Below are 26,743 nucleotides of genomic sequence, written 5' to 3' on the forward strand. Positions count from 1 at the left end.
TAAACAGTGTAGGCCTACATCCTATACCTTGTAACGTGATGAAGCAATGGAGTAATATTGCAAAACCAAAGACGGTACAAGTATATTTGTATCCACTTAGTTCCTGACTCAATAATGGTGCTCAAATCTTAACAATGGGGATGCAAAAAAATATGAATGATGTTAATAATGTACATTACAGTAATCTATGCGAATATTAGCCCTATAACCCGTGACTATGTAGGGAAAAGTGAACATACTATGGGCAATGGTAATATAAGTTGACTTTGAGTTTTAGTTCATAACCAGGTTTATTGTACATACTTAATACACCATCTACAATCTAAACACTGTCTCTAAACGGAAGCCGAGCAAGAATAATTTCCTCCTGTGCGTTTTTTCAAGCAATTGCTAGGATCCGGGCAGCAGCAGCACGAGCAAGAGCAGCGGCCCCGTGGTTAACGAGCAACTGAAAAGCTGATATTGTACGTAAAGTATTAGTCCTTTCTTCTAAGCTATGTGTAGTACTATGAAGTCGTTGATTTATGTAAGTTGGGGATGTCTATTTGAGAATGCCTAACTGGAGGGTTTGATGGGAGTTTTTCGCGACTAAAATTAGCCTATAGTTGCTACCTAGCCCTAGCATAGTTTTAAGCCGTTGTTAGCTTGATAGCTTAGCTGCTATGAAAACGTGTTGTTGCAAGTTCGTTTCTCTTTAGCGCCAGCGGTCACATTTGTATTGTTAACCGTTGTATTAATACACATTCGTCCTTGGTAGTTCGTTATTTAAGTATTTTGTCGCTTCTTTTTTTGTATGCAACTGTATAGAGAGAACACGTTCTAGAATCTGAGCTCGTGACCAGCCTGCCCAGGCCCGGCAAGGACACGTTGTGTTTGATTCAACATTCAATTATTCGTCCTCGTTGCAAGGATGGTTGTGATTAGAAAGGGTCCAATTAATATATCCAATATCAATCAGTAAGCATTTGTCTAGTCTGTAAACGTGTAATCGGCACATGGCCAGTTGTTCCCCGGCATGGGCGGCAATACAGGAAACGTACAATACTTTCCCGTTCCCTCCAACTCTTAAACCCTTTGGACCAAACGTGATCCATTGAAGACCCAGCCTCGCTGCACGTTTGTAGTGGTCTGTTTCGAGTCATGGGTTCGATTTAATTCCTGCCTAGTCCAAAAAAAACAATTTTTTTACTTTGACTTTTTCGAGGCGGCTGGTGGGCTGGGGAGTAATTAAACGATTATGTCTAGTCACCGATTGTGTTGGTCTTGCGGTCCAAAATGTCATAGGTTTTTTCCGTGCGCCACCACCATATAGAAACTATACCTAAATTTGCAGGCGTTTCTATTTTGAGACAGGCTGTTTTTCCACCTTGTTAATCTATCTGAAAAAGGATTCAGCCGGCGTAGGTTGAGTGAAGGCCTCTGTCTCCTGCTCAACCACGACTCCAGCACCATGTGCACGACACACGTCGTTATCTAGTAGCTGATTGCAGAGTTGCTCAACTTCTTCTTCAAGCCGCGTTGTTCGGTGATTGATATTGCTTTAGTTTTACGATATGGCAATTCCCTTGTTTATGACTGCGTTGGTGTGAAATGTACACATTTGAGTTCTCGAATGTGGGTCTGACACCTGTCTGCTGGCTGGTTGAGAACGGAAAGTTCAACATGATAATGTATCCTACCTAGTTATACCCAAGGTAGACTATGAAAGCAAATAAATATCTTGACTGAGCCAAATGCGGTCCTATAATTCAAGCCAATGAAAGTTGTATTCAATGTATGCTGTAGGCTAGATAAATACCTTCAGCAGAATACATACCCTACTAACCCTAACCCTACTGGCATGCTATTATTGACATGTATACAGGCAAAGCTTTATTTCCACATATGCCCTGTGAGAAACAATAGTCTGTTTTTTTTCTAAGGTCTTGAGTATATTGATGTTTGATTCTCAATCTGGGGATGGTGTATACAATTGCATCTGACAAACCAGTGATGCTGTTTGTATTCATACGGCCTGATCCAGCAATTGAAGATTTAGGCTGAATTCTGCTTATTCCTCATTATTTTCAAGGGAGGAATTTTAAAGTTGAGTAATGCGTGTTTGGGTTCTAGGATGGAGTGGCAGCCAGATGAGCAGGGACTGCAGCAGGTCCTACAGCTTCTTAAGGACTCCCAGTCGCCGAACACAGCCACACAGAGAGCTGTCCAACAAGTATCCTACCTCAGTGGCCTCTAATTCCTACCACAGGATCTCTGATCAAAAGGGCTTTATACAATGACTGAAAACGATTGTGGACAAAAAATACCCACCTGCAAAACGTAAACTGGCTGAAATTTGGACTGTGTATTATATAATTGTCTACGTTTCTAAGTTATCAATTAGTATGTGCCAATGAGAAGCAGAGTAGAGCGGGTCATGACTTCGCCCTCTGTCTGCTAACCTCGGTGGATGCTGATGGACTGTCTTGTGCCCCTCGTTTGATCGCAAAAACTACTAGCTTCCCCTCCGGGCAGCGTGGAGAACACAATCACTGTAAGCAACTTGTTCTTTAGTAATTATGCGGGGGACAAGGTTAGGTGGTCAATATAAAGAGCCATGGAATCTACTGTTTTAACTGGAATTTGAACGAATAAAAAAAAAATGTTTAAGGAAAAGGGGTCGGGGGGTTGTAATACCCATGGTTATGACCTACAAAAACTTTGTATGAGCATTATAATGAGTGAAGTTGTATGTGAAATGCGCCACACCCTGTAGAGGTGTAGTTGTCCGGGAAGCCAAACCCTGACTCGGATACGGTTATTGTAAATCACTTTAAATATATTTGATTTTTCGTATTTCGTATTGTTTTTTTAATTGATACCGACACATCTTGCTGATGCGTCACATTTGTAGCACTGCTAGTTTGTTAGGGCGCCGTGCATTGCCCATTTTCTTCTTTCCTGGCAAAGAAAATAATCAGCATTTTCGTAGGATAAAAGCCTCTGCTAAATAGATAAAGGTATACTGAATATTTCTGTTCAACGCTGGTCCTTAACCGCCAAAACAGAAACTTGAACAGCTCAACCAATTTCCAGACTTCAACAACTATCTTATTTTTGTCCTTACACGACTTAAAACTGAAGGTGAGTCAGTTTCTGATATAACGACATACACAAAATCTCATGCATGCTATTATTTTGGTTGGGCAATGTGTTTTACTATAGGCCTACTGTGTGTGCCCAGGATGTAGCAGTGTGACAAATGTAGCACATTTGTTATATCACAATGCTACATCTGAATAGCAATATAGTTTGTACTAGTAATGTCAGAAGAGGCTATATGCAGTTGCAAGGTTTTGAACAGCTGTTCTAGGACTTTCTTACAAAAGACTTCACAGCAACTTAAACAATGCATTCAAAAATGTAATTGTCTATTAAATCTTTTCCTGGAAATAGAATAGAAACTTTAATTGCCACACAACAGAGTTGGGGGGGGGGGGGGATAAATAGCCGATGGGGATAAATTGAAATAAATAGAGTTGCAAATCTTGACGACAAACCCAGCTCATTGAAATGCAAAAAACTATTGTTCCTTATATTCTGATCCAGGTAATGTGTATACTTGTATTAGCATTTCCAAAAATAGCTGTGCAACTGTTACTCAAACATTCAGTGCTACATTATAGCACATTAGTAAGTGTTGAAGTGCCTTTTATGACTCGCACCTCGTATGACTTTGACCAGTCCTAATGTTCCTAACATTCTGTATGTTCAGATGAGCCCACTCGGTCGCTGAGCGGCCTGATACTCAAGAACAATGTGAAGGCCCACTACCAGAACTTTCCGACCACTGTGGCAGAGTTCATCAAGCAGGAATGTCTCTCCAACATTGGGGACCCATCACCTCTCATCCGTGCTACCATTGGTGGGTTTTTTTTATTTTCTAACCTTGACAATCATGTTACTGACTGAAAATGATGATGGATTGTATCGCAGTCTTACAAAACCCTTTATGTGCTATATATCACTTGTTGAGTATAACCTCACCCCTTTGTTTCTTGTTGGCACTTTCATACATTAAGCATTTACAAGTAATGCCATTGAGAAAGAAACTCTCAAACAAAACATGTTAAATACTCCACACTTCATGATCATTGGAATAGCTGAGACTTTTCTAATTTATCGTAACCTTTTAAGCATTCAATTGAGGCACAAAGAAAAATAGACCAATGCTGTTGTACCCTGGAAATGATGACATACCCAGCTCATTGAAAAACAATGAAAAATCTTGTTCTATATTATTCTGATCCAGGGCCACATAAATCCACAAGCACATTTTGTATGTTTTACCTTCTGATGACTTGGGTCTGTGTATGAGTTGTTTCTGATGAAAATATATACAAAAAGGGCTTTTCATATTGTAAGTCATAGACATGCAAATGGCGCGGCTTTTGGTGTGAGTAGCTTTTTTTAATCATCAATTTTGGGGACCTGTGGTTCGTGCAGATCCAAATATTTTTTTCTTTGGGGGGGGGGGTCAATCGGTGCGCGAGTAATCTAATTGATTACTCTTCCAATCATTATAACGCTGTTACCGTTACTTACAAAATAGTCGCTGCGTTACTATAATTGAAGCAGTTTTTTCATCAGACCAACTGGCTATCTCTCTCTTTACTGTTCTTCCTTGGTTAGTCGGCACGAGACAATTGCATGTATGATAACGATTGGCTGAGGTAGAGTAACATGTCACGGTAACCAATCAGAGGTAGAGTTCAGCGGGTATTGTTTACACAACGTAGAAGCACGGCCCCACAAGGACCCAAGTGAGTCAACGAGAAACCGGAATGGCAAGCCCAAATAATCCAAAAACGGCCTTCTTTAAATGGAAGTGGATTGGATTACTTTTCCCTCTAAGAAATCGAAGGAGTGTATGGAATCGTGAAATGCACATTATGCCCTAGACAAAGTGCCTCTCCAAGTCAGTGTCAAGAAATTGAAACTTCTTTCAACATTGCATGCTTCCGTGCATGAACATTAACATGTATTTTGAGTTCCGTTAAAGAGGGGTGGAGTTGGGGTCCAAATTATTGGACACATTTGAGCATTTAAAAATGTACTTGAAAGTACCACAATAGTACATTTCCACAGTAGCTAGTTAAGTCTGGTTTATACTGCTGTAAAGTGCTGTAGATAGTCACGGAGAGCCCCCTACGTAGATCCCATATTTTTTAACTATCCGTCGACGCAACGGAGACGGCAGAGACTGAAAGGGCTGTGATTGGTCCTCACACAATTTTTGTCCCGGAATCACTTTTCCCGGTTGCGTATTCACGAATCATACTATGCCAAGACCCGCCCTACTCTGTCTGTGATTGGCCGGGTTGCATGCAACTAAAACGCTTTAGAACTCTACGGTACCATTGCTGTGAGCATTCGAGAGCATCACAAAATAACCCTAACCATAGCAGCTAATATCAAGCCAGTAAACGCGCGGTAGTCGCGGTAGAATCCATTGACGGTAGAATCAAAGATAGGGGTGACGTGTGTCACGGACCAATCAGAAATAGAGGTGGGCGTGTCTTTTCAGGACATTGGCGTGGCCATATTAGGATTCGTAATTTCCCTTTCATGGTTTGACTCTGCAACTTAATAACATTATACCTTTTTTTTTTTTACTTTGCACATTAAGGACCAATAAAACACCAAATAAGATTTGAAAAGCTTTGGAAGTTTATTTACAACACAATTTACATGGTTAGTAGTCATCATATAAGGCGATCATCGATCAGGCGTCAAACTGCATTGGGTATCCAACATCCCGACGGAGAACTTCGATGGCTCAAGGAGTCTCTAGTTACGGAGTCGGAGTAGTATACTTTGGCCTACTTTTATAACTTGTAATTGAGTAACTATTTTAGTAACTTTTTGGGAGAAGTAATTAGCAACTACTTTTATAATTTGTAACTGATTAACTACTTTAGTTACTTTTCGGTAGAGGTTAGTTACTGCAACCAATTACTTTTTTTTAAAGTAACTTGCCCAAAACTGCTAGTAACCATGTAAATAGTGTTGTAAATAAACTTCCCAACCTTTTCAAATCTTATCTCCGTCCATCTCCGTTGTCCGAGGTGGACGAGTCGACAGATAGTTAAAAGATATTGGACACGCACGTAGAGCTACAGAGAGGGCTCTCCGTGTCTACGTACAGCACATAATGGAGTAGTAAAAATCTGCCTTCAGGCTGACCAATTAATGAGTTCATATGAGCTATTAAAATGCTATTCTTTGCGAGGACCTTTCCATCACTGCCCATCACCTGCTATGCGCAGTCATTTCTTCTACTAAATAGAATTTCCAATTTATTGAAGCATATAGCACAGGCCTTCTCCTGTTAATAGGATTTTACGCCATCATAATTTTTTCCTACCTTGGGTAGCTCTTTTTTTGTGTTTGCATCCCTGAAGTTAAGACTTATCGTCCATTCTGGTTAATGTACTCCGCCGGAACCTTATGTCTATTATGGCAGTAGGGAATGCATAAACCCCCTCAGTCTGAAGTTTTTACTCATACAGGTCTTCTCACTACAGACGGTACACACACAGAACTGAGTAACTTTCCATATTAAATCATAGTAATGGGCTTGCAGACTTGAATAAATATTCAGCATAAAATTTAAATCGTATTTGCTTTTATTATTAATACGACCCTAACTGTGGGTCAACATATTTATAGAATATTTTTAGACTATTCTGAAACTCTTCTGTTCTATTAATCTGACCCTTGGTTCTACTGAGGACTGAATCTCTGTATCTCAAAGTCTTTCTCATTGTTGCCCTGTCTCCCTCTACCAGGCATCCTTATCACCACCATTGCCTCCAAGGGTGACCTGCAGACATGGCCTGAACTGCTGCCCCAGCTCTGCAACCTGCTGAACTCTGAGGACTATAACACATGCGAGGTCTGAACGCTTGCTTTTCTTGATAGTGTGTAATGTGTTGGTAAAGCGACAACGGCCGCATATTTGAAAAAATTCTCAAAACCGTTTGATAATAGGAACGGAAGAAACTTGTCTCAACAATAGCAACTTTTTTTCTGACATTTAGTTGATGGATGGTATTCACCAAAGACTGGTACTTCAATCCCTGGAAATGATGACAAACCCAGGTCATTGAAATGCAATGAAAATTTATGTTCCTTATATTCTGATCCAGGGCCCATCCACAAGCAATTTTTAAGTTTGGTACTGTATTTTATCTGACATGTTTTTGTGCATTCACAGGGCTCTTTTGGAGCGCTGCAGAAGATCTGCGAGGACTCGTCTGAGTTGCTGGACAGCGATGCCCTGAATAGACCACTGAACATCATGATCCCAAAGTTCCTTCAGTTTTTCAAGCATTGCAGTCCAAAGATCAGGTCCAGTGGTTTTTCTTCAGGCATTCATAATGATACTCCTATTCTCTGGTGCGCTGAATGCGATGCTTAAATATTCAAAATGAAGGTTTTACTTGTACTGTCTGATCCAAAGGCTGCGTAAACATTGGTTATGGCACTTTCATCTCCTGACCTCGTGTTAGGTTTCCTCTTGTCCATCTCCCTGAGGAAGAAGATGGTAGTGATGCTTCAATGCATGCTTCTCTCTCTCCGATCGCAGGTCCCATGCCATAGCCTGTGTAAACCAGTTCATCATTGGCCGAGCCCAGGCCTTGATGGATAACATTGACACCTTCATAGAGGTGAGTTTACCTAGCCGGTGAGCTCGTCATGTGTCCACCTCCATTATGGTAGTGAACCTAAAACATCCATATCCCATTTTCCTAATCAACAAATCCGTTCTCAATTTGTCCTTTTTCTTCTTTGTGCTTGTCCGTTCAGAGTCTCTTTGCCTTGGCAGCAGATGAAGACTCTGAAGTGAGGAAGAATGTCTGCAGGGCACTGGTGATGCTGCTGGAGGTCCGTGTCGACCGCCTCATCCCCCAAATGTTCAGCATCATCCAGGTAAACACACTCTTAATATGGTACTGCCTAGTTGCGACATGTTGGTTCCCTTGTTTAATGACTACAAATGATGTGAACGTTTCTGTTTTGGGGAGTAGAAGGCAGTTGACATTTACCATGGAACATCCCCTGTATTAGTCTAACACAAAATATTACATTTTCTGTAAATTATGAGAAATGTCTACCCAGAGTAACCGACTCATGACTACTTTTTACATAATCCTATATAGTGTTCATTTTTTCTGCAGTACTTATGCTCAAAAACCAGCTGTGCATTCTCGCTCTCTTCTCTCGGAAGGCGAGTTATTAGGCATGCATACAGCGCCAACATAGCTCCCGCCTCCTGTCCCTCACTCACGGCCTCTCAGTAATTTGGCACTAGTTTCAATGTTCTGTTTGACGCTATTGGCTAAAAGTTAGGCAACACAGCTAGCATTTCAAGTGCAGTGCCTCCGCTAACGGTTTAGGTAGAGAAAGGAAATGGTAGGAGTGCTGTTCAGAAGTAGCCTACTTAGGCTTTGAGGAAAATTAGGCATGTATACCCATATGAAAGAACAAGATTTTGTTTCATAATAATGCACAGCAATAGCGATCTTTTTCACGAAATCTGATCTGCACAAACTATACATTACATGAAAGCTGAGCCTCCACCGATCCCAACAGTCCAAACCATATCACCTTGTGACTAAAACTTGAGAACAAACTTCCCCTTCACTTTTTACACAAATGTTGTATGTTTGACCTTTTTGTTATGGTCCGAAAAAGTAGAGTTTCATCGCATAAAACCACTATAATCCAGTGTTGGCCCCGATTTTGTCACTAAACATAGTGTTAACAATCGATGACTAAGAAGGGTTCTGAGGAAATAGGTTAATTGCCTTCAATCAGAACACGTGTTCTTCAGCACTAGCTGGTGGCCATATGGTGTTATGCGAGTGTTTGGCTTGGTGTTATTCCATTATATTTGCCCTGACACAACAAAAGAGGTTGTGTCAGGGCACACAACAAAAAGAGGTGTGAAGTGTCAAAAAGGCTTTGAGACATGACATGTAAGGTCTCAGTTCAGTGATGCACTTTAAACAGTAGCACTTTTTATTTGGAAACGTACATTTATTTAGATTAAAATGTTTGTTTGTTAAATTACAGATTAGTGTAGCACTTTAAACACTTCATTTTTTTTTTACATATCTAATAGGCTTCAAGTAAAGACTGGCATTTACCTACACCTTATTCTTTTAGAATATTTACACAATATATTAATGCATTTGAGAAGTGATTTAAAAACGTGAACTTGTGGCATTAAAGGCGACACGATAAAAAATGTGGGCGAACCAGTGCAACCAATACAAAAAGTTAGTCTGGAGCCCTGCATTATGGGCAAATGACTGTTTGAAGACAAGTGATTGGAGGATGGTATATATAAGGGGTGGTTGAAGAAAACTGGCAGCATTAAGGAGGCCCGATGTGATCTCTGCAAAAATGTTCACAACACCATCACCCAGTGCTCAGCCAAGTACACCTGCTACTAGTGCGCAAAATGTGACCATTTGGTCGCAGTCTGGAGCGCTATTGTCGAATGAAAAAACCAAACCAGAACATGATGGTTTTAAGGCTGTTGATCTAACGCAAACTTGGTGTTTTTTCTACCCATTCTGCTATAGTACATGCTTCAACGGACCCAGGACCCGGATGAGAATGTGGCTCTTGAGGCCTGTGAATTCTGGCTGACCCTGGCGGAGCAGCCCATCTGTAAGGACGTGCTCTCTGGACACTTGGTGCAGTAAGTCCCCTTGGACATACCCCCTGTCTGGCTGCAGTGGTCGCTCACACTAGAGGAACAAATATGTCGTGTTAGTCTAACGTATTCCACAGTAATCAGCATTTAATTATAGTTAGATACCCTGGAAGGGATGACAAGCTCATTGAAATACAATGGAAGTTTTGATTGCGTTTTATAAGAGAGGCAATCAGTAAAAAATCCATAGTTGAATGGACAATTTAAACAATGGTCATTAGCAGCCCAACATAAACCCCTCACTGTATGGAGACCCTCTTATCCATTGAGGTGAAAAACTGCGACATCTTATGGTCCACTGGATGTCTCAGACCACTTGGTGTGTTTTCAATCTTGTTGTGCTGTCATTTTTGTTCAACGTTTTTCCAAAGCCCTTTTGTGTTATCCATGTTTTCAGAAACATCCTTGTTGGGCATGAACAATGTTTGTCACGTAAATACACTCCATGTCCATTTACTCTTTATCTATCTGGATGGATCAAATCAGCGTGTTCATCTTAACACAGTGGGCTACTTTGTTTATGAGTTTGTCGTGTGTTTTTGTGTATTTTTTTTTTTCTCGCTCTTACAGACTGATTCCCATCCTGGTGAATGGGATGAAGTACTCTGAGATAGACATCATTCTCCTCAAGGTGGGCTTGTGTAGTCTCTCTTTTAATAGAAAATTGATCATGTGCTGTTCCCCCTCCTTCACAAATGCCTGTGATGACAGCTTATTCACCATGAGACGTATGTCTGTCTACTCATACTTTCTTGTTTAAGTCTTCACCCTTTTCCTGACACCCGACGTGTTCTCAGTGTAAATAATAACTGGTGACAACTCTCGCCACCTTTGAAACAAGTTGTTTGGTTTTTTTAAAGCTCATGGAAATGTAAATTTCCATGAGCCCGATGTTTTTTTGCAGGATGTTTTCTATCGTATCCGGCAAAAAGTGTTGCTTTGCTTGCCCTGTCAAATATAATATTTTATACTTTGATAAATAAAACGCTACATTTCTGATATAAAGTCGAAATGTGTTTTGTCCTGACGTGTGGTTAACGTCGACATTACCTTATTATAATAATAATAATTGATCAGTTTATAATAATAATAATAATGCATATCAGAATGTCAGTTTATTTTGGGGATGCATTGAATCAAAAAATGTGCATCTTAGTGTCAATTCCCCTCCTTAATCCATTGGAGAGTCACTAGGGCCAGCGACGGGGGTGGCTGTTGGACGGGCACATGGGTTGATGGCAGGGTTCTGTGCTGCTCTATGCAGGGTGACGTGGAGGAAGACGAGGCTGTGCCCGACAGCGAGCAGGACATCAAGCCGCGCTTCCACAAGTCTCGCACTGTCACCCTCCAACACGAAGGGGGGGGCGGCGAGGAGCAAGAGGACATAGACGACGACGACGACGATGACGATGACGACACGCTGTCCGACTGGAACCTGCGTGAGTCTGGACATCTCTTTGGGATGGTGGTGGTGTTTGTTACTTTTAATTTATTTATGAGGTGGACGATGTTCTGCTTATGGGTCCTGCTCAGAGGTTTCACTATTGCTGTTGGTGGTTTTATTTAAGGATCCTGGAAATGATGATAAACCCAGCTCATTGAAATATAATGAAAATTCATGTTCCTTATTTTCTGATCCAGGGTACACCACAACCACCATTTTATATTGGCCCTTTCTTTTGTCAATGTCTCCTTTGTTAATGTCTTCCGTCCGTGCAGGAAAGTGTTCTGCGGCGGCGTTGGACGTGTTGGCCAACGTGTTTCGCGACGAGCTGCTGCCGCACCTGCTGCCCCTGCTCAAGGGCTTGCTTTTTCACCCCGACTGGGTCATCAAGGAGTCGGGCATCCTGGTGCTCGGAGCCATCGCTGAGGGTAAGTCCAGCCTTGCCCTGGGCCATCGCCTTCTACCCCCAGATTTGTCTCCCTCCATTGAAGGGTCGACACACATTAAGAGCGAATGAATTGAGGGCGTAATGGTGACCCTTTGGGAACCCTGGTGGTAACAAGGGTTTTTACAATAATTTTACAATAGTAAATGTTGACCTAAACATGCAACCATTACCCTTTTTCAATTACCCTGGAAATGATGATAAACCCAGCTCATTGAAATACAATGAAAATTCATGTTCCTTATATTCTGATCCAGGGTGCTCCCTAAAACCATAGCATTTATGTTGCCTTTTTAATTTTTTTATCAATCTTCAGCTTTTCTTGGTAGCGTTTTTCTTCAAATATATTTTCTTGACTTTGTTCTCTTGAATGCCCGTCAAACATGGCAGCACAGCTAATTGCTCATCTGCAAAATCTGCTAATCTGGTGTGGATTTTTTTTAAACTCCATCTCAATATGATTGCTGGCCAAAACGTAAGCTTTTTTCCCCGTCTTATTTAGCCCTTGTGCTTTTATCCTGTGTACCTGGGAGTAGTTTGGAACAGTCAGACAGCTGGCCAATACTTTTAGTTGGGCTCTGTGATTATTATTATTTTATTTTATTTTAAAATCTTTTTCCTGGGTTGAATGATTAATTTGCCTTTTACTTTCCTACGGAGCATTAACAGGGTTTCCGCGGAGTTGTTAAAGGTATTAAAAGGTAGTAAATGAAATTAGCCCAAATTAAGGCCATTAAAAAGTAATATACGTCATCTGACGTGGTATTACATTTCCAACAAGGCCTATGAGTTTCTCAATTTGTGTAATGTACGTGCAGGCCTATCTCCTAAAATTACTAAAACGTCTGTGGATTTATTTTTATGTTGCGGGTAGAACCTGATCGATATCAATGACGTCACGTGGTGCGTGCGCTGAAACAAACTGGATATACCCGGCTGGCTTGCTGCCAAACCACTTCGCAAGTTCGCTTCTGTTAGTTCAAAGTCATTTGAAAGACAATAATGGGGAAATGCAAATTTTCAGACCTCTGGCTGGAGGAATCGATATTTAAAGAATGATCGCAAAAAGAACATTTGTTTGACCGGTTGCCATGGTTATCTCTGTGTGGTTAATTTGCAGTTGCGGTGTTAATTAGCGATGTTGTCAGCTTACTGTTACATTAAACTGAACATTACTGTACTCTGTACATGGTATAAGCGGGATAAAGCCCTTCGAGGTGTCAAAAACATGTTTGATCGATCCTAATTAAAGGGGACTACTTTTTGAGGGAGATGAACTCAAACAGAGTATACATTTAATAAGCATGCAATACGAATAAGAAAAAGCAGCATTATTAAAGTATTTGAATTGTTTTATGTTGGCAAGCAAGAAGTAGAATAAATGGGATAATCAGTCTTATGAAAACGGTTTGTGCAACCAACCGCACAACAAAACATGATTGCGGCTCTTGTCGCTCTCGTCTCTTTCTGCATATGACATGTGCGTAGAGCGGAGAGTGACGTAGACTGATAATCACTCTATAGAAAGTACACTGGTGTGAATTTGTGCTACGGTATGGATTTTGACGTTACCGTGAAACCGGTGTGACCGGTACACAGCGTTTACATGGACACTTCTGATCCGATTAGAAGTGGAAGAACAGCTCAATCGGGATAACAAATGATCATATATACGGCTCAATCGGAGCCGGATACAGTTCTCTGAATATAATTCCATGCGGAATAGAAGAGGTGGTGTAGTCCACTATAATCGATATGTATACACTTATTCCGATTGGTTTGGGGTGGGTGCGGCTACTTTTTAACTTGGAGAGATGGCATCAGCAGCTGCAGTATTTTGCTATTGGTCAGTCGGTACTTTTATGCATACCGAACTTGACCGCTGTCAAGGAAAGTGGATTTTTTGCCTCATTCACGTCTTTCTTCCACTCCGTAAGTAGTTCGGTAACTTATCAACCCCAGCGCGTCCAGTTTCTAAGCGACGTCAACGCTTTGGCAGACTATTTCTCTGCTGTTTTGGCAAGGAGCCGTGTAATAATGTATAGAACGTCGCCGGTCGTTATTGAAAATAATACCCTTCAGGGTGAAGCAAGACACCTCCACTTCCCATCGCGGTCCGGTTCCGCCTGTCTGGCCTTATTTACCTGATAATGGCCGACGTTCTGTACTACAACATTATCCCTTACATATATCAAATAAGTCCAGACCAACATAACAGTTGTGCGGGAGAGACATACGAACGTAAGCTTACCACTTTTGTAAATGCCATAGGCCTATATACAGTACATTCGGATTGCATGGTAGGAATAAATCTATTCCGATTAGAAATCTAATCGGATCAGAAGTGTCCATGTAAACGCGGCTAGTGTTGTGTGTAACGTATTACTACGCGGTACCTTTTCATGTAAAACCTTTACACTGTAATAGCAATATTTAACGAGGTAACTAACTTAACTGTGTGTGTGTGTGTGTGTGTGTGTGTGTGTGTATATATATGTATGTGTATATGTATGTGTGTATATATATATGTGTGTGTGTTTGTGTGTGTGTGTGTGTGTATGTGTGTATATATATATATATATATATATATATATATATATATATATATATATATATATATATATATATATATATATATATATATATATATATATATATATATATATATATATATATATAAAAAACTTAACTTCAACACTGGACACCAAAACTCTCTCTCTCTCTGACACTCTCTGTCTGTCTACTTTGTGACATATTGATTAAAAACTATGGACCAAGTCCCGTTGGGACATCTTGATTAATCCAACTCCTATGGTCTCTCTTAAAGTCGTGCTGGTATTAAAAAATATGGTGAAGGTATTAAAAGGTAGTAAATTAAACTTAAGAATTTCTGTATAAACCCTGATTAAATGTTTAGAACTTTTATAAATTATTTTGCGGCTCAGACTCCGCAGATTCCCTTTTGCGTGAAAGTCAACAGACTGAAGAGCAATTGAACCTGCTGTTTTTTTTAGATAAAGAGATGGCATTAGTGTTATGGAAAGGAGAGGGTGTCTGGCGACCCAAGTTTGGGATTCTTCTATTCCACACTTGTGTGTAGAACCAAGAGATGCAGATGCAAGCTTAAAGGTGACATATTATACCACCAGGTGTGAGCGCAGGCAAGAGAGCACAGAAGAGGCGATGTTTTACATTGAAAAAGTCAGGTCCCCGTTTATACAGTAGAAAAAATGTTATTTTAAGATGCTGCGAACAATGGACAATATTTTGGGGTATTTTTTTGTTTAGTAAAAGACATCTTTCTTAAAAACTAAAAAAGGTCACTTGGTTTGAATTTTTTATTTTTTTAGGCCAAATCTCCAAAACCTAATTCAAAGTAAAAAATCTAAAGAGTTCTGTGTAGATTAAAAGCATCATGTCCCCGGTTACTCTGTAACGCCTCTGTCTCTAGGCTGCATGCAAGGCATGGTGCCCTACCTGCCAGAGCTCCTCCCTCACCTCATCGCCTGTCTGTGTGACAAGAAGGCCCTGGTGCGCTCGATTGCCTGCTGGACGCTCAGCCGCTATGCTCACTGGGTCGTCTCCCAGCCACCGGACTCCCACCTGAAGCCCCTGATGACGGAGCTGCTGAAGCGAATCCTGGACGGGAACAAGAGAGTCCAGGAGGCTGCCTGCAGGTGAGAGGAGGGGGCGGCATAGTTTGACCACACCACTCAGTTCATTGTTATGGAGCGATTCGACCGAGCGGTGCAGTTAGGTCCGGTACGATTAGGTGTAGTACATTTGGGTGCGGCTCGGTTACGGCTCGCAATACCGTCGACATTACCCTAATGATGGGGCAGGGTTTAAGCTGGATGGCGATGGATGCGGCAGCTACGTAATCATCTTGAAATCATAGCAGCCCGACAAAGTGTAGCCTGCTAATAAATTCAATGAAAAAGGACAAACACATTAATCAATGTGTTGCGTCCACTTTGTGAGAACGTCCAAGAAGGAGGGCAACTTTTTCTTCAATAAACAAAGCTTTCGACGTTGTCTAGAAATACCTTGCGGGAACTGTTTGTTTTTATCCGCCTGTTGCACGGAAGTGAGGGTTCTGTTGACCAATCAACCGACGGCATGTGTACCTCCAACTTTTCAGCGCCCTTTCTGACCGCATGGTTCCCCAACAGAGGAGTACCGAAAAATGGGTATGTCCAATCGTGGCTCAGTGCGCTTATTATTGGACCCCGCCCACTTTTGGCAGGTGGAAACGCGAACCGTAACGCACCTAATTGCACCTAATTGTACTGCACTGCTCGGTGGAAACGCGCCATAAGACTAAGTGGCTACTTGCTATTTTTTTCTCCCCTCCGATATCCAACCAAGCGTACTGAGACATTATTGGCCTGATACCGAAGTCGTGGATTGGATCGGGACATCCCTATTATACAATGATAGATTTTGTTCCCATATGAATTAGCTGATTAAGAAACCCATTCAGACGTTTGTGTGACGTTCGGGCCCATGATGACAAAATGGAATCACTTTCCCAACCCCTTTCTTTTTATTATTAGTGCTTTTGCCACGCTGGAGGAAGAAGCGTGCACAGAGCTGGTGCCCTACCTCAGCTTCATCCTGGACACGTTGGTCTTTGCATTCGGAAAGTACCAACACAAGAATCTGCTCATCCTGTATGATGCTATAGGAACCCTGGCTGACTCCGTGGGACACCACCTCAACCAGCCAGTGAGTGTCCCCCTCCTTTTCAAATCCACTTTAACATACCTGACATAATTGACCATTGACAAAAATAGATTTTTTCCCTTGTTGGCAGAAATAATGTAATTTAATTCATTAAATTTAAGATTTTAGGGGTAAAATCACAGTTCTGCATAGCCATTGATTGGTCATGAACAATGGGATCACATGTTAAGTCAGACATTTTGTTCCTCTGCACAGGAGTACATCCAGAAGTTGATGCCTCCGCTCATCAGCAAGTGGAATGAACTGAAGGATGAAGATAAGGACCTCTTCCCATTGCTGGAGGTAAACAAACATGTCCCACAAACATGTGTCACACCTGTGTTTGATTGTGTCTTGAAACTAACCCTGTTTTGTATTCTATGCAGTGTCTGTCCTCGGTGGCCACCGCACTGCAGAGTGGTTTCCTGCCTTACTGTGAGCCGGTCTACCAGCGCTGCGTCACACTAGTACAGAAGACGCTAGCCCAGGCCATGGTGAGAATACACACTTTCACACAATTGCTGAATCACATCCCTATAGTGTACACTATAGAGCAGTTGTTCTCTACACAGGATAAAACCTTTTTATCCCGTGTAGCACCACCGAACATATTTGTTTCCCCAAATATTAGGACGCGTCGGCCGGCGAACTATTTGATTTTAATATTAGAGCATGATCATGGGAAGTACAGGCAGCAAAGTTACCAGGAATATATTTAGAGACAATGGGTGATAAAAGATTGTTATAGGGAAACGTTTTCATTGTGGGTAGTGAAGGGAACAAAGGTGAGAGGGAGTGACCATCGTGGAAAGTTTAGGATTGGCGGGAGAGGCCAAGTAAAACTGCAAAACCCTATCCGGGAAGTAAAAATCTTTTCCCCTGTGCCTTGGCAGCAGGTAGTGGGGCTCCGGCGGTGTTGGGCCTCAATATATGAACCTATTGCATAAGACTGTTTTTAAGTGGTCGTATTTATATTTTTTTGCCGTGGTATACTATAATAAAATGTGCAGATGAATATATATTTTTATTCATTCACATCTAGTTAATTGAGATAAGTTAACAAGTTGGACTCCTTGGAGTCTCAGCTCTCATGACATCGTTTGCATAGATGGAATGACATGAAAAATATCATTTTTAAGCATGTTAGCATTTAGCTTCTACTGGAAGTACACCAGATATGTAGGAAGCACCTAGTCTCCAGCCATATAAACGGGGCTCCCCACATACAAAAGCCTGATATATAATGATCATATTTCCAAACAATTAATAATTTTAGCAAAGTGAAACAGGAAATGCTCTTACTGTTTAAGTAACTGTAAGGGTTAATGTCTAGAACGCCGGTCATTATCGGGAAAATAAGCCCCGACTGGGCGAACCCGACACCGACGCGAAGCGGAGGTGTCTTGCTTTGCCATGAAGGGGCTTATTTTCAATAATGACCGGCGACGTTCTATACATTATCCGGCGTGTCTAACGGTGTCTTTTTACAATTTATTTGTTACCAGCATTCATAGTGTTGATCAGCAGAGAAATAGTCCACCAAAGACATTGATGTCGCTTAGCAACCGAGAACGCTGGGGTTGATAAGTTACCAAACTACTTGCAGAGAGTTACGAAAGACGGCAAAACATCCACTTTCCTTGACAGCGGTCATTATATGCTTGGCAAAGGTCATTATTGAAAAATAATTCACCCCCGGAAATAGGGAAGGCCCATGCAAGTGAACGGGGCGTTCCGCAGCATTGAGAAGAGCCCTGTAATAATTAAGATTAACATTGTTTCTAGGTTAAATATTGACCTTGTTAGACCTTGTTATAAATTTAATTGAAAAAATAGATATTTGAAGAAACACATTTTTTGTTAAAAGTTTGAATGAAGGTTTACAGTAAGAAATCGACCAAGTTGAGATGTCTGAAGTGTCTGAGAATGGCTGGATAGATTAGATTGCCTTCCTACCATGGATTTAAAATATATATTTTAAAAGTAGAATATCTTATTGTCCCAAATTTTGTAGAGAATAACAAAGAAAAGAGAATAAAACATAATAATAATTGTTGAGTGCTGCTTGCAGCACTCGCCTAATTAATATTATGAAGAATTCACACATTATCACCAAATGACAATGGACAATCTTGTTTGTCCCAGATGTACAACCAGCACCCCGACCAGTACGAGGCCCCGGACAAGGACTTCATGATCGTTGCTCTGGACCTGCTGAGTGGCCTAGCCGAGGGCCTGGGGGGCCATGTGGACCAGCTGGTGTCCCGATCCAACATCATGACCCTACTCTTTCAGTGCATGCAGGTATGAGGAGCCCTTTTCGGAGACCTTAGAAGCTGTGAAGTCGGTGCTGAATGTAATAAAAGCTCCTCTTATGTGTTTTTCTTCAGATCCGATTAATCCATATTCAATAATACAGGATGCTAAACAACATGATTGAGTTATATGCTCTGTGAAGCCCTGTGGTTGCTATGGATTGTTTATGTGTGTGTGTGTGTGTGTGTGTGTGTGTGTGTGTGTGTGTGTGTTGCAGGACAGCATGCCTGAGGTGAGACAGAGTTCATTCGCCCTCCTGGGTGATCTGACCAAGGCCTGCTTCCCTCATGTGAAACCCTGCATCGGTGAGTTGATTCTTCTGGAAGTGTATGAATATACCATGGCACAGCGCTGTAAATTAAACCCCAACCATGCAAACATCAGGGTTTCCGCGGGTCCATAAAGTCTCAAATCCAATAATCTGAATTTTAGGTCTTAAAATGTATTAAATAAGATTGTGACAGGTTTTTAAAATATCTTGGATTATAGATCCAATAACCACTAATGCAAACTGTGCCACCGGGTTTGAATTTATAGGAGCACATCCAGCTAGTGTCGTGGGGGCTAGTAGCTTCTCCTTGGCAAAAAACTACTTGTTTCTGTTAACGTTGATTTAAGTTACGATGGGTAAGTGCAACTTCAAGACCTGGCTCGAGAACAGTGCTGGCCCTTATGCAAGAAAACGCTCAGATTAGGAGCTTTTGATAAAGGCATTAGTCGCATGGGAAGTCAGAAAACATGAAACCGCTGTAACAAGTCACCGGAAACCCTAACCCTCACCAAATATTGTTCTGTATTAACATCGGGAGAATCAAAATCCGGTCCCAGCATGCCCCACACTGAACTAACCCTGTCGCAAGCTGGTTTCAATCACGGTCTCTGATACAAAATTATAATTTTCAGAGCTCCTGCAGGTCCTACACCACCGAGAAAGCCTTAAAGGAGAATTCCGGTATTTTGCCCTTAAAGCCCCCTTTCTGGGTTGTCTAGGTTGAAATGGAGTGTTTGGCACTGACATTTTGACGATTGGTCCTGTCTCTGGTATTTGGCTCATTTAGAATCGCCCCTGCCTGCTTCAGAATGGCTGGTTACGAGCATTCACAAACCTGTCCTTAAAACAACCCTTAAAGTTTGTTTTAAGAAATGTGCAACTCACCAAATGGTTAGTGGTGTTCGTTGATGTTCCAAATCAAGTATATTAGTGAAATACAGTTTCTGTCGTGTTTTATTTGGAAAATCGGTGTCAAACACTCTTTCATCCTAGACAACCCAGTAAGGGGGCTCAAATTGCAAAACACCGGAATTCTTCATTAATACACCTGATCGTGTAATGATGAGCCACATTACTATTGTTGGAATATTTGGTCATTTTCAAAACGTTTTCAACTTTCTGACAGTCGAGACATACATTAGCGCTCCTTCAGGTTCGACAGGTGAGTATGTGGTAATCAGTTAGATTCACCACTAACTGTAGACATTTTGTGTAGACTAAAATGTCTAGTAGGATCTTTGTTTTTGTTTCATGAAGTGTTGCATATTGTCTTACAACTCTTGCGTACACAGTTCTGTGTGCTCTTGTTCTTTTTATTGTGAATACATTTATTTTGCAAATAATTCTGGTACTCGAGGTTCCTTCATAGCCTTTTTACTTCTTTTTTTTGCCAGAATGTAGGTTAAATAGGTCTTAAATTGCATTCATGAAGTTCTTAAATTTGACCTGTTGAAACCCTGAAACAGCTTCTTAATTGGATTCATAAGGTAGTTGCATATGCACAACTTGCACTTCGATAGGTTCTCCTTCCTGAGGGGGACTCTTGGGATGAACGCATGTGTGTGTTTGTGTGTCGTCTCCACAGCGGAGTTCATGCCCATCCTTGGCCTGAACCTGAACCCGGAGTTCATCTCTGTGTGTAACAACGCTACCTGGGCCATTGGAGAGATCTCCATGCAGATGGGTAAGAGAGCACTCTTAATCTTGCCCTGATATTTCACTACCTGGAAATGTAGATGCAGCAGCTAGCTACAGTCAGTAACTACGCTGTGGTCTCGTTGCTGTCGTTGTGCCGCCGCCCCTAGCTGTCTCCTCACCTAATGTATGACGTTGTGCCCTTTTTTCAGCTGCATTGGGTTTTGTGTGGATTGCTGTGTGCATCCATGTCTTGTGGATGCAAGCTTTGTGTGATTCAATCCCTCTTTTAGGGTCCACATTCAATTTGTCAATGGAGTATGGGTCCCTTATTTTTAAAGAATTCTGGATTTAAGAATTGATTTGAGGTGTGTGTGTGTGTGTGTGTGCTTAAACAGTGATGAATTATTTATGTTAGATTAGTGATGGTGTGTATGGTATTCCTGCAGGAAGTGATGGCAAGGAGCAGACAGGGGAGTCATCAGGTGAGCTTAGGGTGTGACTAGGACAATGTTTGGTTGGTTTACCAATGTTTAGGCAGAGAGACCATTTCTGCAAGATCACTGGCTTGTGGTTTTTCACTGAGCTGATAAGTGCCTTAAAACTAGCAAATCATTATTCAGTAGTTCAGGCATTTATTTTATTTTAGTTCATACTGTTTACACCATTTTTTTTTTATCTGCTTACAAACTTATGCCACAAAGTTCAATGTCTGGAGATGATGAGTCTCCCAGCTTGTTGATTAAACATGAGACATTCTGTTCCTTAATATTTCTAATCCAGATGCTGGTCCCATTTTTTTTATTTTTTTTTATTTAGCTCAATCAGTCACTTGTTTTTACTGCCCTTGGATGGGAGTTGATATTATCCATTAAAGCGTTACTCAGATTCATTCACTTTCTTGGCTAATCTTTGTGGATAATGAGAATTGTGATGACTACTTATTTATCTTCATATTTGGGCTGCCTCCGAATGAGATTTAGTTTTTTTTCGTTCCCCATATGTTTACTCCAGGCCTACAGGCATTAAAGTGTGTGTGTGTGTGTGTGTGTGTGTGTGTGTGTGTGTGTGTGTGTGTGTGTGTGTGTGTAGGTGCTGAAATGCAGCCCTACGTCAGCGTGGTACTGCCACACCTGGTGGAAATCATCAACAGACCCAACACTCCCAAAACCCTTCTGGAAAATACCGGTATGTAAACTCACCTATTGCCTAGTATTATGTATAATAACTAACTAACTTACCATCACGCAATCCTATTTTCGGATAAAAGTACTGCTTCATCAGTGATTCCCCTATATGCAAAAAATATTTTTAACAGAGCTTCTGCTTATCTCTTTAAAATACGAATGTTATATTATTTTGCGCTACGCAAAATAATATAACATTCCGTGCGCTAGCGACGCTGGATATGCGCTTCATATACGGGTCAATTCACACACTTGTGAGTAAAGCATATAAACGGAGAAGAGAGGAGAGCTCGGTCTTATCTCTTTAAAAAACTAATGTTATATTATTTTGCGCTAGGGACGCTTTATATCAAGGTCAATTCACACACCTGAGTAAAGCATATAAACGGAGAGGAGAGCTCCGTCTTCTCTTTAGAAACAAATATTATTTTGTGCTACGGACGCTTCATATCCAGGTCAATTCACACAACTGAGTAAAGCATATAAACGGTGAGGAACTTCTGTAAAGGTCAAAATAAATTGGCAGATTCTGAGTTTGCGGTTCAATAGATCATCAGTGAAACATCGTTACGACACAATTGACACCTAGCTAAGTGTAGTAACCTAGAGAACCAGCTACAACATTGTGTTCATCCAAACAAGCCGTCTCTAGCGAATGGGGAATTGCATTGGCTATTATGAGCTGTCGGCTTTCAGCCGTGAGCTTAGGAACCGTCTGCAAAGTGCAAAACTGAAAACGACCACAATGGTAAGATTTCAATAGCATCACCGTTATTGACTCTAGAGCCCCAAAACTTTTTTCCATAGAGGTATGGCCTCCTTATGGTCATACTACAACCTTTAGTTTTGAAAATATATCTTCTTATTTTTGAGGATTTTGTATTTTGCAACAATTTCAATAGCGTTGGCATTATTGACTCTAGAGCCCCCAAACTTGTTCAATAGAGGCATGGCCTCTTTATGGTCCTAGTACAACCTTTGTGATGGGGAGAGGGGAGGGAGTGGGAAGATGCATGGGTTGGAGGCACAGACCTTTTCGATTGTTAGTATTTGTGTTATGTGATTTTACGGCTTCATACAAGTCTTTTCAAAAAGTTGAGGCCTGCAACTGTCAAAATGAGGAAAGGTTTGACCAATGATGTCAGGAGTTTATGTTGTGGACTTTATTTATTTTTATGAGTCATATGAAGCAGTACACCTTTAACTATTCTAGAAATATCAGTGTGATGGTTCCTCTTTATTCTGGCCTTGCCTCCTTCACTGCACACCAGTGATGATGCCTTTTTTTCAGACATTCGAAATCTGAATCAACACTTGTGGAGTTAAAGCGTCTGAGTGTGCTTGCAGCAATAACCCAGTAAAATAATAAATGCATGTGTTTGGTCTAACACAAGTCTGCCTGTGTTGGCTCTCTTATCCTCAGCCATAACCATCGGAAGACTGGGTTACGTCTGTCCCCAGGAGGTGGCGCCACAGCTGCAGCAGTTCATCAGACCATGGTGAGGGACTGCTTTAGACCTTAAAAATATCTTATTAAAAACGTAAAAATACCAAGCAGTATAGCTATCTGGATACAAGACTTTTTTGTTCCTAATACTTCTGATCCAGATGTCAAACTTGTTTATTTAGCAGTGACCATTGCATTAGTGCACTTTTCCAGGGTCTTGCTTTGCTTGAAGCACTTGGCTAGTGTTTCAAAGTGAGCTCTAGAAACGCTTTGAGACCAAATATTACCCTTTCCAAAGTATGGGATTAAAAAAGAAATACTAATAATAATTTGATAGATTCAATATGCAAAAACTTGATGGATTGATATTTAAGATACTCAGTGTGCGTCTGTAGATTTGGTTGTGAACCTCATCCACTTGGCTTGACTTAGCGCTTGGTTGATCCGTCCAGGTGTACCTCGCTGAGGAACATCCGCGACAACGAGGAGAAAGACTCTGCATTCCGGGGGATCTGCATCATGATCGGAGTCAACCCTGGTGGCGTAGTGCAGGTAAGCAAGCCGTTTTAGTCTAGCTGCTGTGAATCTGTGGTAGTCTATGAGGAACCTGAAAACAGACATTCGAAATCTGAATTGTTGTGTGGATTTTGTTTTCTGAGACCACCCACATGGTGTCCGAATATAAGTGTCCAACGGCATGTAGAGTGAAGTAATGAATACTTTTTTTGTGTGCAGGACTTTATTTTCTTCTGTGATGCTGTGGCATCCTGGGTCAGTCCTAAAGATGACCTGAGGGAAATGTTTTATAAGGTGAGTGTTTATTCCCAATGTTCTGCAGAAGTGTTGACCTCGGTTTGGCTTTGAAAGTGTAATTCTGTCAAATTTAACCCAGGCTCTTTTTCGGAATGAATACCAATAAAATAAGCCCTCCGGATACTTTTTTGTGTTGATAATCAGGTATATAGCTTGCCCGCGAATGCCTGGAGCAATGAAACAGCCCAAATAGCTTCAATGATATTGGCTAGGGGCAGTGGGAACTCTTCCAAATCAAATTCTTTTAAACCACTAATATTGCTCAAAATAGCACCAAACCTCTGCAGTAGCATCACTAGGGTTCCTACACATAAAACGAAGCATCAACAACTTAGTTGGCGTACCGGGAGTTTATTAAAAAAGACTGTTTTCCAAGTCTGTGCCTCACCGGTAGGTCCTTGTCTCCAGGAAGACAACACAAGTTGATTACCGGCTACCGTAAATTATATAATAGAAGCGCCAAAGAGTTCACACTGTCCCTAGCCAATAACATGGAAGCCATTTGGGCTGTTGCATTGCTCCTGGCATTCTCGGGAAAGCCCTATACTCTATTATCAATGATAAAAAGTGTCTGGAGGGCTTATTTTATGGGTCTCCACGCCAAAAAGACCCTGGGTTATATTTTCGCCTGTTTTACACTTGAATGACTGCCAGGTACATGATGATTGGCTTGTCTTATGGCATTTGCTTCTTTTTTTAACGAACATCAATTTAATGTTGGTAGTAACATTCTAATTGCCTTCTACAGTTTTTTTTTTTTTCAGAAAAATACTTCTTAGAGCTGCTTTTAAATGGAAGACCTAAGCCAAAAATACTCCTTGGACATGACCGCTTTGAAATACAATGCCTTCTTTTTTCCCTGAACAAATGGGTCGCTTACTAAGTCTTCTGTCGTTGACGATCCACTATAACGTCCACTAGCAACACTGTCTCAAGACCAGACCAAACTCTTGTCCTGGTGGTTAACTGTTAACTGTTTTTTTATTTTCTCAAGATCCTGCATGGCTTCAAGGAGCAGGTAGGGGAGGAGAACTGGCAGCAGTTCTCAGAGCAGTTCCCCCCTCTGCTGAAGGAGCGCCTCTCGGCCTGCTATGGAGTCTAGCCCCTAAAGCCCCGGGGTCCACACGGGAAAACTGACCTGTTAGGTAGCGACCAACCAACACAACATTTAATTAATAATCAAATTAGCAATCAAAACTGTTACGAAAATAAATACCGGTGTCCAATGTAATTATGGATTAACGTCTCCTCACTCATTTTTGTTGTTTTTTCTCCCCCTCGTCTTTTCCCAGGTTAATCTAGGGGAGGGTTACTGGGAAACTCATCCATCTATGTAATTGCACTGCCCTGGTAGGGTGGGGGAGAGAGGTTGGAGCGTGAGGTAGATGGAGCCAGACCAGGAGAGCTGCAGCAGCTGTCCTCGATCCTCCACTCTGCAGATGGCCTCCTCGCAAGCCCTGCGCCATGTGTCTCTGTCCTGAGGGTGGGTGGGAGGGGAGAAGCGGGGAATCATGCATACCTCTGGGGGGATAAAACACAACCTGGCTAAATCTTTCACACTCACAATCCATAACACCACGCCAGGGTTCCAGGGAGCCGGGGTGGGTGGGTTCCAGGGAGGGTGAGGTTTGGGGTGTTACCTAGCACAAGTGCTGGTCCTCCCGGTCCTTATCGCGTCGATAGTTCTAATAAGACAATGGGTGGGGGGGGTAGCGGGTTCAACGGTAATCAGCATAGGGGCTCCGCCGGTTTCAAAAGGTGATGCAAATGACCATGCCATCTGCCCCTAGCCACGTTAGACATAACCTATCAGACTGGGGTTCGGACCCTTATGTTACTAATTCTTACTACCACTAGGCTAGTCGGGGTGTAATAAAAAGCATAACTTCTATTTAGTTTTTTTCTTTTGCAGTAATGTATTCGAGATATGTACAACAATAATTTGTACCATTTTATGCAAACAACAAGAAGTACACAGGGTGAGTTCCCTTGTCTAGTGTATACTTCAGACCATTTTATTTTGCCCCCTTTTCATCTTTTCAAGATCATGGTGTTCTCCCCTGTAGTAGGACACATGTCTGTTGCATCAGACATGTTGAGCCACCATATACGAGTCCTTTCCTTTAAAAGAAATTGGGATGTCATTGCTCAATCAACAGTTGGTCGTTTCTCTAAGGGTGATCCAGGAGGAATGCGGTAGCTGGTGTTTTCCGTTGCCTCTGGTGGTTTACGGCTGTTCTGTTCTTAGCAGGCCTTTTTATTAGAGGTTTTGCGGTCTTATGCAAGCGTTTATCTTGGATCTGGTAGTCGGGAGACTGGCTTAAAAGTAAACTCTGGTAGAGAAACTGGGCAAGAGGATAATACTTTCGCTGCTACTGCTCCTTTCTTTTTAGAGTATTTACTAAATGAACATCAGTGAAGAAACATGGGCTTAAAAGTTAAATCAGTTGTTTCTCATGAACGTATTTGCACTTTCCTTTTTTTTTATAAGAAGTAAGGATCTCATAGGTATGCTGAGTATTAATGTACCTGTCTTAAGGTATGCATTTCCTTTTGTATGTAATTTTTGCCTAGGTAAGCAAATTATATATTGGTGAAGCACAAGGCCTGTGTAATTTTGTTATTCCCATTACCCTTGAGGAAAGTACTCAAATTAGTGATTCATGTAAGGTTTCCTAGACAACACTTGTG

At 41.4% G+C, this 26,743-nt stretch overlaps 1 protein-coding gene across 2 annotated transcripts; it reads left to right on the forward strand.

Moving 5' to 3' along the window:
- The first annotated feature begins 395 nt into the window (after positions 1–395).
- Positions 396–25,524, forward strand: LOC307082132 (transportin-2-like). 2 transcript variants are annotated; one of them, XM_079745593.1, is made up of 26 exons: positions 396–464; positions 2,113–2,212; positions 3,048–3,123; positions 3,755–3,904; positions 6,831–6,937; positions 7,259–7,392; positions 7,631–7,712; positions 7,852–7,974; positions 9,636–9,754; positions 10,340–10,400; positions 11,034–11,208; positions 11,489–11,641; positions 15,110–15,335; positions 16,215–16,386; positions 16,600–16,686; positions 16,770–16,877; positions 18,529–18,687; positions 18,917–19,004; positions 20,556–20,654; positions 21,055–21,090; positions 21,698–21,793; positions 23,216–23,291; positions 23,692–23,791; positions 23,975–24,049; positions 25,047–25,197; positions 25,345–25,524. In XM_079745593.1, the coding sequence occupies exons 2-25, from the start codon at positions 2,114–2,116 to the stop codon at positions 25,152–25,154; spliced, it is 2,709 nt and encodes a 902-aa protein (XP_079601719.1). In that variant the 5' UTR covers positions 396–464; position 2,113; the 3' UTR covers positions 25,155–25,197; positions 25,345–25,524. The 2 variants fall into 2 exon arrangements, with proteins under 2 accessions (XP_079601719.1, XP_079601720.1); XM_079745594.1 differs by lacking the exon at positions 21,055–21,090.
- The last annotated feature ends 1,219 nt before the right edge of the window (positions 25,525–26,743 follow it).

The sequence above is a fragment of the Pollachius pollachius genome (assembly GCF_949987615.1).
Source record: "Pollachius pollachius genome assembly, chromosome: 11".
Classification (NCBI taxonomy): Eukaryota; Metazoa; Chordata; class Actinopteri; order Gadiformes; family Gadidae; genus Pollachius; species Pollachius pollachius.